The sequence below is a fragment of the Nothoprocta perdicaria genome, unplaced genomic scaffold (genome assembly GCF_003342845.1).
Source record: "Nothoprocta perdicaria isolate Ctin4 unplaced genomic scaffold, notPer1 scaffold_323, whole genome shotgun sequence".
Lineage (NCBI taxonomy): Eukaryota > Metazoa > Chordata > Aves > Tinamiformes > Tinamidae > Nothoprocta > Nothoprocta perdicaria.
In genome coordinates, this window is record NW_020455559.1 from 657,760 (window position 1) to 667,375 (window position 9,616).

At 67.4% G+C, this 9,616-nt stretch overlaps 2 protein-coding genes across 2 annotated transcripts; both read left to right on the top strand.

Annotated features, from left to right (window-relative positions):
• Positions 1 to 462: 462 nt before the first annotated feature.
• On the top strand, positions 463 to 2,602 carry FCER1G (Fc fragment of IgE receptor Ig). The gene is made up of 5 exons (XM_026043246.1): positions 463 to 514; positions 1,253 to 1,341; positions 1,553 to 1,600; positions 1,838 to 1,861; positions 2,546 to 2,602. Exons 1-5 carry the CDS (start codon positions 463 to 465, stop codon positions 2,600 to 2,602), a joined length of 270 nt encoding a protein of 89 aa, XP_025899031.1.
• Positions 2,603 to 5,361: 2,759 nt separating this feature from the next.
• Positions 5,362 to 7,106, top strand: LOC112950647 (intelectin-like protein). The gene is made up of 6 exons (XM_026043248.1): positions 5,362 to 5,587; positions 5,723 to 5,970; positions 6,045 to 6,203; positions 6,287 to 6,407; positions 6,487 to 6,590; positions 6,954 to 7,106. The coding sequence occupies exons 1-6, from the start codon at positions 5,362 to 5,364 to the stop codon at positions 7,104 to 7,106; spliced, it is 1,011 nt and encodes a 336-aa protein (XP_025899033.1).
• The last annotated feature ends 2,510 nt before the right edge of the window (positions 7,107 to 9,616 follow it).

A 9,616-nucleotide genomic window follows, 5' to 3' on the forward strand; every position in this document is an offset into this window, starting at 1 on the left:
TTTTACGGCGTTTTCTGCCTCCGCTTCCCCTTACGTGCCCCGTGGGGCTGCAGGTTGCACCTTGGAGCTGGCCCTTGTGCACCCTCGAGCCCCAGGGCATGGGAAGGGGGGACCGCCTGGTACCAGCTCCCCGCTGGAGCCTTCCTGTCCCAAACAGGGTGTTTGGGGCTGAGTCCCGGCTTGTCACGTATTACTCGGGACGAGCTCACGCGGGGCCTTGAGTAACGGTCCTGCTAAGCGCTTGCTGCCCCTTCCTGGAAGAGAAACCAGCCTCCAGCGCCGGGCGAGTTCCCTAACGCGACACGGGGCTGAGAAAAGGAAACCGCGGGCCTTGGAGGGTGGGGGGGACGCGAGGGCCACGTAAGTCACGAGCGGAGGAGGGCGTTTGCTCTGCGGTCTCGGAGCCTCGGCCGTGACGTCCGGCCGGACGCGGCGGCGGCTCCGGCGGCCTGGGGCGCCGGGATGACCACCCGCCTCGTGCTCGTCCTGCTGCTGCTGTGGGCGCGAGAGGCAGGTAAGGGGGGTTGCGTGGGGGCAGGTGAGCCCTGTTGGCATTAGGATGTCCCTTGTCCCTTGTTTGGGCGCGTTTGGTGCTGTCCTTGCGCTCCGGCAGCACTTTGGGAAGGGCACGGGCTCCCCTGGGTCCGTCGGGTTGTCCCCGAGTGCCGCGGATCTGCTGGTGCCGTCCGGCACGGGGACACCGGGGCCGCGCCGCTGCCCTGCTGGGCTCCGTGCGGTCCTCGTGTGGCTCCGTCCCCTGTCCCCGGCTCGCGGTGGGACATGGAGCAGGTGAGAACCAGGGATCCCAGCATCCCGGAGTGGCCCTACAGGGAGCAAAAGGCGATGATCCCACCACAGGGACGAGAGCTTAGCGCCCTCCAGATACCCGCTTCCCCCCCAAACCGGGGTCAGAGCTGCCCACAGTGCCCGTCACGTCCCACCTCCCCTGTTCCCCATCCCGGGCCTGGGTAGACCCGTTGGCCCTGGCAGCCACCTGCGCCGCTGCAGCTGTGTCGGCGCCGCATCCCGCCGCGCCCGGCAGCGCCAACGGCCTCGGCGCGCCCGCCCGCCGCTCCCAGCCCGCGCTCGAGCCGTCACCGGCAACCGCTGCCCTTTCTGCTCCCGCTGCAGGGCTGTATCCAGCCCGGCCGCGGCGCTCGGAGCGGCGCCCGCCAGCGCGGGGGACAGCGTGACGTCCGCGTGCTCCCACACAGGGGCTCCCACGTTCTCCGCGTTGTCCCCCCTCCAGAAGCCCTGATGGAGCCGGAGATTTGCTATGTCCTGGATGCCATCCTCTTCCTCTACGGCATCGTCCTCACCGGGCTCTACTGTCACCTCAAGGTGAGCGGCCGCCGGCCGGTCCACGGACCAGGTCGCATCCACATCATCGCGGATGGGATGGAGGCTCCATCCCTGCACAGAGCATCCGGAGGTCGTAGTGTCCAAGTTCGGGAGCATCCCAGGCGGGGAATAACGCGGAGGCTTCAGTGAGTGCTGCCGAAGAGCCCACCCGGGGTTGTTTTTTCCCCTTCTTTCTCCATCCTTCCTGCAGGTCCAGGTCAAGAGAGCATCCCAAGAGAGCTCCAGAGCAGCCAGGGAGGTGAGGAGCTTTTCCCCGAAGGGTTCCGGGGGTGCTGGCGCTCCCGGGATGAGCGCACGGCTTGCACCAGAAGCCTGGGCAGCTCCTCGCTGCCGCGGCAGCGTCTGCCCGTGCTCGCTCCCCGCTCCCACTTCTGCTTGTGGGCGCCGGGCGGGCGCCGCGCCGGGGCTGACCGGGCCACGCGGAAGCTCCGGTGCCGCCGGACCCCGCTCAGCTCTTTCTCTTTCTCTTCTGCAGCACAAAGGAGAATCCATCTACACCGTAAGTCATCCTGGTTTGTTCCCCGCCGGCCACGGGGCGGCTGGCGCAGGACCCCTGGGTGCTGTAGCCCGTGGGTGCCGTTTGGCACGAGGTGCCCTATCTCAGAGGGTTTGCACAGGGTCTGCATGCTGCAAGTTGCTTATGCCATGGAATGCCCAATGCCATGGGGAGCTGACGCTCATGGGGTGCCTCGGGGTGCTGCGGCCTCTTGGGTCCCTCTCTCTTGGGTGCTCTGTTTTGTGGGGTGCCCTATCCTGTAGGTGGTGTTTCCCATGAAGTTCCCTATCCCGTGGGTCCTGTGTCTCGTGGGGTGCCCTGTCCTATGGGGGCTGTATGCCTTGGGTCTGTACCCCTTGACTAGTGTATCCCATGGGGCCCAGATCCCATGGGGTGCCCAAACTCTCCATATCCCGTTGGGTGCTGCATCCCATGGATGCTCTGTCTTGCGAGATGCTATATCCCATGGTGTCTGTATCCCATAAGCGCTCTCTATCCCATCTATCCTCTGTGTGCTGTCACCCATGGGTGCCATACCCCCCAGGGACCCACAGTGTACTCTATCCCATGGGTGCCGCATCCACGTGGACACCCAGCAGCCGCCACCCAGGGCGCCAGCAGCCGGCCTCGCTCCCAAGCTCCCATCCCACGGTGCTCCCATAACTTCCCACCCCTGCTTCCCACCAGGGGCTCACCACGGAAAGCCAGGAGATGTACGAAACCCTCGAGCGCAAAACCTCCTAGAGGCACCCGAGCAGCGTGGAGCGCCCGGCATCCCCATGGACCCCCCGGCTTCCCGGCTTGTCCCTCCCGGCTCCGGTGCACAAGAGTCATTGGATGGTCCCGCTCCACCCTCCTGCTTGGCATTGATCCCAAAACAGCCGTTCCCGAAAGACCGGTGACCTCCCCTGCCCTCGCCATGTCCCTGAGCAGATTCCGTGGGGCCAGGTTGTGACCACGGGTCCCCTTTGGGTTTTTCCAGCCTAGAAGGGGCTGCAGAGCGTGTCCCCTCCCCGTCCCCCCCTCCAAATCTACCTGTCCAAATTCCGCTCGAGGAAACCTGGCAGCCCCCCAGCATGGAGAAAAGGGGCACGGGCTCCGGGATCCTGGATCAGGACGGAGCTGGGAAGAGCCCGAGGATGCTCTTGGCTGGCCAAGGGTGACATCCCCAGGTGACACAAGGGACATCTCCCCCTGGGTCCTCTGCAGCTCATTGGCATTGGTGGCTGGGGCTTGCGAGGTGGAGCTGGAGCTGCTTCTGGGTGGGAAAAAGGCACCTAAAGGCACCCAGGACCTTCCTAAAGGCACCCAGGACGGGTGCCTGGGTCCCTATCTAACAGTGTCCCAACAGCTCCCATCCTAATGGGATCCATGGAGATTTGGAGAAAATAAAGCTCTTCTGGACTCTCGGGGCCCTGCTGCTCTGCAGTTCCTGCCGCTACGGCCGCAATTCCAGAAAATGGGCCCAAACCGGCCCGTTACTCCTGGTCGGCTTCTTGTGGGTCTCCCCTTCCTGCTGTGGAGGGATGGGGGGAACCAGGGGGCAGGGTGAGAGGGCGCTCGGTGCAGCCGCGTGCCCGTGTGGACACGGGTGCTGCCAGGGCCGTGGTGGCATCTCCAGCAGGATCAGGTGGCGTCCCTGGGCTTGGTGTCACCTTGTGCCCAAGCCAGGGTGGCGTGTGGGGCTGCTGGGGGGTACAGGAGCGGCCAGGGGGTGCAGGGCATGTCCTATATCACACAGCAAGATCCCAGCACCTATAAGAGCATCACAACACCCTTGATGAGGGCCCAGCACCCCCAGGAGCATCCCAGCACCCTTGAGGAGGTCCCAGCACCCTTGAGGAGGTCCCAGCACCCTTGAGGAGGTCCCAGCACCCCCAGGAGCATCCCAGCACCCTTGAGGAGGTCCCAGCACCCTTGAGGAGGTCCCAGCACCCTTGAGGAGGTCCCAACACCCACTCTAGGGTCCTAACACCCTTGATGAGGTCTCAGCATCCTTGCTGAGATCCTGCCACCCACACAGGAGCATCTCAGCACCTTCGAGGAGATCTTAGCACCCATAGGAGCATCCTAACCCCTTTGCTGAGGCGCCAACCCTTGCTGAGGTCTCAGCACTTGCAGAAGGGGTGCGGTGGTCTAAGCACCCCCAGGATCATCGCAGCACGTTTGCTGAGGCCCCGGCACCCACAGGAGTGTCCCAGCACCTCTCAAGGTGCCAACAACCCAAGTGAGGTGCCAGCACCCGCTGCAGAGCCCCAGCACCCACGGAAGCATCGCGACACCCTCGACGAGGTGCTCAAAACCCACCCCGACACCGCGGCTCCCTCCTCCCCGCTTTACATCATTATCTTTTATTGCTATTATTACCCTTATCACCGCCGCAGTTTGCCCCCACTTTGCCCCTGCCATCCGGCCAGGACAAAGCCGCTTTATTCCCTGTCGCCGCCGGCAGCTCCCGGCCGGGCGGCGAGGCCGAAGGCTCTGCCCTGGGCAAACAGGGCCCTCGGCAGCCAGCTGCGCCGCTCCCTGGGGAATCGGGGGGACACGGCGGCGGCAGCGCCTCGGGGCAGCGCTCCCCATCCGGGAGGCGCGGGCAGCTCCGGGTCGCTGTTTGCTCAGCGCGGCCGGCGGGCGGGATTTAAAGCCGGGGCCGGGAGCCCGCGCGGTGCCCGCTCTGCCCCGCGCCGCTGCAGCCCCCGGGGGCCCCCCGAGCGCACCGTCCCCCCCGGTAGGTGCCCAGAGCGGCGACAGCAGCACCCTGGGCAGGTCCCGTTGGGCGCCCTGGGGTGCTGCGTGCTCCCGGTTTGGGCTCGGTGCAGGGTGCCCGGAGCTGCCCCCGTCCCTCCTGCCCTGTCCGTTAACCCGCCCCGGCCCCGTGATCCCCGCTGCGGTGCCTCGTCCCCAGTATCCCCCATTCCCCCCCACACTCCCCATCCCAAGGCATAATCCCATCCCTCCCCATCACCCCCATTCCTCTCCATCCCAATCTCGGGGTCCCATCCCAACGAGAACCCCAGGGTTTCCCCCCACTGCCCTCCCTCTCCCCGTGTCCCTGAGGCCCCAGATTTGGCCCTGGGGTCCCTGTGAGGGTCCAACAACCCTGTCCAAGCCCCGGCCGCTCCGTTCCTGCTCCGACAGAGCCTCATGGAGCCGCTCGCCCCGCTGGTGCTGCTGCTGCTGCTGCCGCCCGCAGTGCTCCCGGACTGTGGTGAGGGGCTCCGGAGACACGGGGGGCTGTGGGGCAAAGGGGGTGCGGGAGTGGGGGGTGTTGGGGGGCTGTAGGGCAGGGGGGTACAGGGAGTCGGGAGAACTGGGACCTTGGAGGGATCGGGGTGCATTGGGGATCAGGGAATGGGTACATGGGCAAGGACGGGGGGCATGGGCAGTTGGGGGCACACAGGATGGGGGCGCAGGGGGGATGGGGGTGCAGCGGGGTTCATGGTGCACCCAAAGGGATCAGGAAGGGGCGCGTGAGCCAGGGGGGCAGCCAGGTGCAGGTGGGAATGGGAACGCTGCCGGCCACGGGGACAGTGCGAGCCGTGCCGGTGCCGTGCGGCACAGGCGGCCCCGGCAGCACGGCCGAGCTCAAGCGCGCCCTGCGCCAAGTGCTGGACAGCTGGGAGGACCCGGGCTGCTCCTGCCACGGCCCCCCCGGGCACCCGGACGCCCTCAACGCCACCCTGCCCCGCAGCTGCAAGGACATCAAGGCCACCAACCGGGCGGCCAAAGGTGAGCGGCGCCACGGGTCCCATCCCGGGGGCTCCGCGGTGCCGGACGCGGGTGGCTAGCGCTGACAGGGGGTGGCTAGCGCCAACGCGGGGCGGGTGGCCGGTGCCACCACGGTGGCCGATGCCGGCGCCGCAGACGGGCTCTACATGCTGCGCACGGCGGACGGCGAGATCTACCAGACCTTCTGCGACATGGGCACGGCCGGCGGCGGCTGGACGCTGGTGGCCAGCGTGCATGAGAACAACGCGCACGGCAAGTGCACCGTGGGCGACCGCTGGTCCAGCCAGCAGGGCAACAACCCGCTGTGGCCCGAGGGCGACGGCGCCTGGGCCGACAACAGCACCTTCGGCTCCGCCGTGGGCGCCACCGCCGATGACTACAAGGTGGGCGCAGGGGTGGGCGTGTGGCCCCCGGTGGCATCGCGTCCCGGTGACAACCGTGCCGCCCGCGCCGGCAGAACCCAGGTTACTACGACCTTGGTGCCAGGGACATGGCCGTGTGGCACGTGCCCAACCGGGCGCCCATGGGCGAGTGGCAGCCGCGGGCCCTGCTGCGCTACCGCACGCACAGCGGCTTCCTCGCCGAGGAGGGTGGCAACCTGCTCCGCCTGTTCCAGGTACCGCCGGCCCCGCGACACCCCTGCGCTGCGGTACCCCCTTCCCGTGCACCCGCAGCATCGCGGCTCTTCCCCCTTTCCAGAAATATCCGGTGAAATACGGAGCTGGGCAGTGCCTGAACAACAACGGTCCGGCGGTGCCCGTGGTCTACGACTTCGGCTCGCCGGAGGTCGCCTCCAGATACTACTCGCCCTATGGGCAAAGTGAGCGCCCTGGGGCGACCGTGGTGGTGGCATCGAGTGCCCGTGGCCCCAGCCGCCTCACTGTCCCGCTCCTGCACAGAGGAATTTATCCCCGGCTTCCTCCAGTTCCGGGTCTTCAACAACGAGAGGGCGGCGATGGCTCTGTGCCCTGGCATGAAGGTCACGGGCTGCAACACGGAGCACGTGAGTCCCCGTGGGGCGGCAGCGGGGGCACTGGGGCCCCTGCAGCAGTGGCCGATGCCCACACCAGTTTTGGGGTGCAAGGGGTATTGGCACCCTGCAACTGGCACCAACCATGGGGGATGCAGTGGGGTGGTTTTGGGGTGCACTGGGTCCCAGCGCCCTGCAGCTGCGGGTGATGCTGCTGTGGTCCCTCCCCTCGCCATCCTCTGCCAAAACCCAGGTGCAGATTTGGGGTGCAAGGGGGGTGCAAGGGGTATTGGCACCTTGCAACTGTCACAAGTCATGGGAGACACCACTGCACCCCGAGGTGGTTTTGGGGTGTGCCCTGCAGCTGTGGGTGATGCCACCACGTGCTGCCCCCAGCACTGCATCGGCGGAGGCGGGTACTTCCCCGAGGCGAGTCCGCAGCAATGCGGCGACTTCCCCGCGTACACCTGGAACGGCTACGGCACCCACACGGCCTGGAGCACCTCCAAGGAGATCCTCGAGGCTGCCGTGCTGCTCTTCTACCGCTGAGGCCTCCGGAGACGGGAGGTTCTGACGGGAGGAATAAAGGTTCCTCCCAAGCAAGGTCTGGCTGTGGCTGAATCCTTTGGGGAAACCTCTGGAGAAGGTACCTGTGGTCCCAAGCAGCACCGGGTGCTCAGGGATGCTCTGGGGCTGTCTGAATGTTCAGGGATGCTCTGGGAGCAGCTCCATGCTCAGGGATGAGCTGGGACCGAGCCCAGGTTCAGGGATGTGCTGCAATCACCTCCGAGCTCAGTGATGGTCTGGGACCATCTCCATGCTCAGGGATGCACTGGGAGCAGCTCCATGCTCAGGGATGCTCTGGGACCATCTCCATGCTCAGGGATGCACTGGGACCAGCTCTGGGGACGGGAGCAGGTCGAGGTGACACGCAGAGCTGTCTGGATCTTATCTGTCCCCAAGCCGAGGGGACAGCATCATTTCCCAGGGACATCAGCATCCCTCCGGTTTGGGGCCATGTAGCAACGATCCCTCGGGAGGGCTGGGGGGAGGGAGGGGGGCTGTCCCCATCCTTCCTCCACGCCGCCTCCGTGCTCTGGGACCGGACGGCTGCGTCCAACACCGCACAGCTGCATCCGCCACCGGATGAGCGGCTGTGCCCAACCTGGGCACATTCCCAACACCTCCAGTCTGCCTGTCCCAGCTCTACCTCTCCCACCCCTGTCCTCCCCCTTGCCCAGGCACCCCAATACCCCATGCACCCCAATTCCTCCTGATTCCCCTGACTCAGGACTGGCAGGATCCCTGCAGGGTCATATTGGGTTGGGGAGAGCATTGAGTGTCACCCTTGGATGGGGATGGGGAGGGATGGGGACAATAAGGAGGGATGGGGACAGTAAGGAGGGATGGGGACAATGAGGAGGGATGGGGACGATGCCTCACAATCTGGAGCACATGGTGGGGGGCAGTGAGCAGGACAGAGGGGCACAGGGGGCAGCCTGGCTTTAAATCCCACCTGCAAGTCTGTGCTGAGCAAACACAGAACCAGAGCCGGCCCCATGGGCAGCGCTGCCCCCGTCCCTGACCTGGGGCCGGAGCCCGGGGCTGTGTTTGCACCGAGCTGCCCGCCCGGCCGGGATTTGTTCCCGGTTGGTGAAAAGAGGGTGGATTTTTAAAAAATTATTTTATTTATTTTATCCTCCGGGTCGATATCGCGATTCTCCAGGAACTGGGCACGGCGCCGAGCGGCCCCTTTCCCAGCACGGCCGCGCTCGCCCGGTCGATGCCTCCCGCTTCTCGCAGCCCCGGGGCCGTGTCGGGTCCCGGTTTCCCGGCATCCGTGGGTTCGTTGTGAAGATTTCTGTGTTGCCCCCGAGAGGAAAACGCTGCCCCGCTCTGGGGTCCTGGCAGCGTGGGGAGCCTGGGGGGCGCCCGCTCGCCTGTCACCGTTTTGGGGACGGCAGGTGCCCCAACACAGCGTCCCGACCGTCCCATCAGGGGTGGGAAATGCCCGGGAAGAGGGAAGAAATGTCACCCCGAACAGATGAGCGGTGCCCCTCGACCATGAACAAGGGAGCCGGATCCCCTGGGAAGTAGATGTCCCAGGAAGGGCCGAACTGTGTCCCCCTGAACAGAGGAGCCCCGTCCCGCCGCGAGCTGAGGAGCCGCATGCCCCCGAAACGGGGAGTCGCGTCCCCCGACAGCGGCAAAGGCTCTGACTCGTCCGCGGGGGCTCCCCGGGAGCGGGCCGGGATGCGGGGACTCACGGGGGGCTCTGCCAGCTGTGCCCAGATGCGCCCGTAGCAGCGTCCCAAGCACCGGGGCTGCACCGACATCCCCCCGTCCTGTCCCGTCCCGAGGAGCTCCCGGGGGAGAGGAAAGCCGGGAGGCAGCGCGGGGGGGAGCCGGGGGGTGTCCGCGCGCTTCCTGCCTTTGTCCCGGGGCCGAAGGGACCTTTCCTTCCCGCCGCGCGAGGTGCGGGCGGCTCGGGCGCCGCGGCTCCCGCTCCGGCCATGGCTCCGCCGCTGCTCCTGCCCCTGCTGGGTGAGCGCCGCGGGGCCCGGGCCCGGTGCCCCGGCGCCGGCCCCGCCGCGCTCACCGCCTCCCGCTCTCTCTCGGCAGCCTCGCTCCTCGCGCTGCCGGCGCCGGGGCAGCCCGCAGGTGAGCAGGGGGCCGGGCGCGGGGCCGCCCGCGCGCCGGGCCCCGCCGCTGCCCTCGCCCTTCCCTCGCAGAGCCGCTGCCCGCGCCCGTTCTGCGCCTGGCGCCGCTGCCGCGGGGCTCCGGCCGCGAGCAGCGCGTGGCCCTGCGCTGCCTGGCGCCCCTCACCACCTCCGTGACCGTGTTCCTCTTCTACCGGCGGCCCGACGCGCGCGGAGCCCGCACCAATTTCAGGAACTCCTCGGCGCTGCTCGTGGAGGACGCGGCGCTGCCCGGCCTCTACTCGTGCGCCTACCGGGCGCCGAGCCGCGGCGGGGGCCTGGCGTGGTCGCAGGAGAGCCCCCCGGTGCCCTACTCCATGCCCCGGGACCGCCCCGGCGACGGCTGCTCCCCGCCGCACG

Excerpts from the sequence above, each read along its gene's own strand:
- FCER1G (XM_026043246.1), top strand. The coding sequence starts at position 463 with ATGACCACCCGCCTCGTGCTCGTCCTGCTGCTGCTGTGGGCGCGAGAG. Across the intron at positions 515-1,252 it reads GCTGTGGGCGCGAGAGGCAG|CCCTGATGGAGCCGGAGATT; the intron begins GTAAGGGGGGTT and ends CCCCTCCAGAAG. Across the intron at positions 1,862-2,545 it reads AAGGAGAATCCATCTACACC|GGGCTCACCACGGAAAGCCA; the intron begins GTAAGTCATCCT and ends GCTTCCCACCAG.
- LOC112950647 (XM_026043248.1), top strand. The coding sequence starts at position 5,362 with ATGGGAACGCTGCCGGCCACGGGGACAGTGCGAGCCGTGCCGGTGCCG. Across the intron at positions 5,971-6,044 it reads CCACCGCCGATGACTACAAG|AACCCAGGTTACTACGACCT; the intron begins GTGGGCGCAGGG and ends CCGCGCCGGCAG. Across the intron at positions 6,408-6,486 it reads CTACTCGCCCTATGGGCAAA|AGGAATTTATCCCCGGCTTC; the intron begins GTGAGCGCCCTG and ends GCTCCTGCACAG.